This window comes from Aplysia californica, unplaced genomic scaffold (assembly GCF_000002075.1).
Source record: "Aplysia californica isolate F4 #8 unplaced genomic scaffold, AplCal3.0 scaffold00821, whole genome shotgun sequence".
Classification (NCBI taxonomy): Eukaryota; Metazoa; Mollusca; class Gastropoda; order Aplysiida; family Aplysiidae; genus Aplysia; species Aplysia californica.
The window spans coordinates 69,560-72,297 of record NW_004798091.1 but is presented as its reverse complement, the minus strand read 5'-3'; the positions used below and the strand labels follow the sequence as shown (position 1 = coordinate 72,297).

Sequence of the window (2,738 nt, the reverse complement as noted above, 5' to 3'; positions counted from 1 at the left end):
AACCCCAGGGCCTCCTCTCCTATAAAGAAAATAGCACCCCTGTCCCTCCACAGGAGAAACCATAAACCAAACCAAAAGCAACAACAACAAAGACAAGAATAAAACAAAAATAACAACAAACAACAACAACAACAACAAACAGCAACGACAACAAACAACAACAACAACAACAAAAGAGCAACAGCCACAACAAACAACAACAACAAACAACAGCAAAAACAAACAACAACAACAAAAGCAGCAGCAACAACAACAACAGCAACAGCAGCAAAAACAACAACAACAACAACAAAAACTAACGTTTTGCCCCGAACGGTAGTTCTGTAGTACCAAGTGCCCATTGGCGCGATCGGTTTGGTTCAACGTTCAACTCGCTTTGGTAAGTGGGGCTAGCCAGATTGGGGGCGCAAAGCGGCTATCGTGGCAAAAACCGATCGCCCGACATGCGAACTCAAAAATAAACTCGTTTGTTTTCAGGCTGGGAGTCGGGCTATCGGTTTGTGATCGGCTTGTATTCGATAACCCATATCCCAACGGGCACTGGGTATAAAATCTATCTTCAATACTCACCCGAGCTATAGTACAGCGCCACCGCGCCAAAAGAGCCACATACTCTTGTGTTACTGAAGCATTCTTGTAAGCACCGCCCCTCCTGGGCTCCAAACGGTTCCCGGAAATCCTCAGTCCCCACGCAGTAGCACTCGTCTGAAAATGACAAGTTAGATAGAAGAATCATAATTCACCAAGCATATTATTATATATACAAAGCAAGGACAATGATGTTTTAACCATAGTCATATTTTACCCTACCCTTCTCGTTGTTAGGGTAATAAATTATTTAATAGCACAAATGTACAGAAATTCCCCAAAAACTAACAACTAACCCCCCAAAAACCCACCCCAATACTTAAGTTTCCACAGGAAGCAGTTTACAACACATTGTTGGCTTATAAAATATCAAAACTACAACAATACAATAGTATGAGAGAGACTCAACCTTGTGGGACCTATAACCTGGTTCCAAGCTGGGATGTAAAATGGGGTCCATATTATGGAACATTCAGACACTGCCAATGAGTGTGGAATGTTGACGTTTTTTTCTGCTTTTTTAGGGGGTGGGAGGGGTTGTTTGTTTTGTTTTACATTTTTTCCCCTTCTTTTTCTCCTATGAGTAAAACCGTCCGCCAAATTGGATAGGTTAAATGCCCTACACAACACAAACGATAATGATGTCATTTACTAGGCAGGACCCCTATATGGCCGATCCAAAAGGGAATATTCGTGTAAAGTTCCTATCCCAACGACACAACGTTGGACTGAGCTGAGCCTCGAACTCGACCCCCCCCCCTCTGCAACGAATCTGCATTCTCAAGTTTAAGAGTCCGATGGCCTCACCAGGAGACTACCCACTCCACTGTGAAGGATCCCAGACGTAACTGTTGTGGGACTCAAGTAGAGTTACTGGCAGAGCATGAGTTTAGTCAGTGTTGTGAGTTTCCAAAGGTAAGGTCAACTAAGCTAAGCTGCTGGTTAGTGTCACCGTTTGGTGTAGCTTTTACTCTGAAGACATTTATAATCCAGAAGCCTAACACGAAAGTGCTTTTAGGTGGATTTTTCTAAACCTCGAATATACAATGGTGCCCGTTTATAATTCGTATTTATGAAACCTACAAGTATTGTTCGAGGCCCCCTAATCATGAAATGTCAGCAGTCACACCTTATTGAATACATTCAATGTGTGAGTGAGATAGAGGCGGTTCATACAAAAGGTTTAAGAAATATACCGCTTGAAGGAGTAAGATAATAGTTTTAACTTTTGTCCTACATTTTTTTTTTCGTTGGGACAAAAAAAAGGGGGTTGGGGGGGATTGAAGATAGAGGTGCGGAAAATATTTTGAGTAAATCTGATCAGAACAGAGATGGTCACAAATTTTAAAAAAGCAGCACCGGAGATGTGTGGACTGGTTGTTACCTGGATGCACGAGGCCCCCGAGGTTGTTGTTACGGCAGCTGTACCTACAGTGAGGGCTGGAGGGGACAGACTGCCAGTTGGGCGTGGCAGGGTAGGTGTAACATCCCAAGTATGCCGTGCTGACTGTTAAGGACATGATAATTCATTGATTCATTCAATCACGTGACAACCAGGCAGTTCCTGATATATTATGTTAATTTTTTTTTAACTTTTAATTTTAGTAAGAATTTTACGGCACTTGCAACACACCGAAGTCATATAAGTGTCGAGGATTAAAAGCATTGCAAGAGAGAAACAAACAAAATAAACAAGGTAGAGAGATCATGACGATGGATGTAAGATAGAAGAAAAGGAGCAAATCACACCAGAACACCCGTCAACCACCTGCTATGAAGGAAATCCTCGAAGACAAGATATGGGGCAAGAGGGCCAAGGGTGGAGTAAGACAAAGAACAACGTGGACCGATAACATCATGACATGGACTAACCTAAGTGTGACCGACTGTACAACGACAGTGAGCCAACGTGGGCGATGATGATCATCGCTTGTCAATCTCTGAGTCTGAGATGACGTCTACAAATATCCAGATATCATGATTTTATACGTGGTCCCTTGATATTTACGGATGGACCGGGTCATTATTTTCTTGCTTGGTATTTGTGTTTCTAATATTATTCTCAGATTTAAAAAAAAATGACCATTCATTCATTCATTCATTCATTCATTCATTCAATCATTCATTCGACATATTATTATTATTATTAT

At 41.7% G+C, this 2,738-nt stretch overlaps 1 protein-coding gene across 1 annotated transcript in view; it reads right to left on the bottom strand.

Annotated features, from left to right (window-relative positions):
• The window catches only part of LOC101848151, a gene marked incomplete in the record, with an annotated part of 62,163 nt that overhangs the window by 942 nt on the left and 58,483 nt on the right, over positions 1-2,738 (bottom strand). The window contains 2 exon segments of the mRNA XM_035972739.1: positions 571-705; positions 1,973-2,095. Coding sequence (XP_035828632.1) covers positions 571-705; positions 1,973-2,095 — 258 coding nt within the window.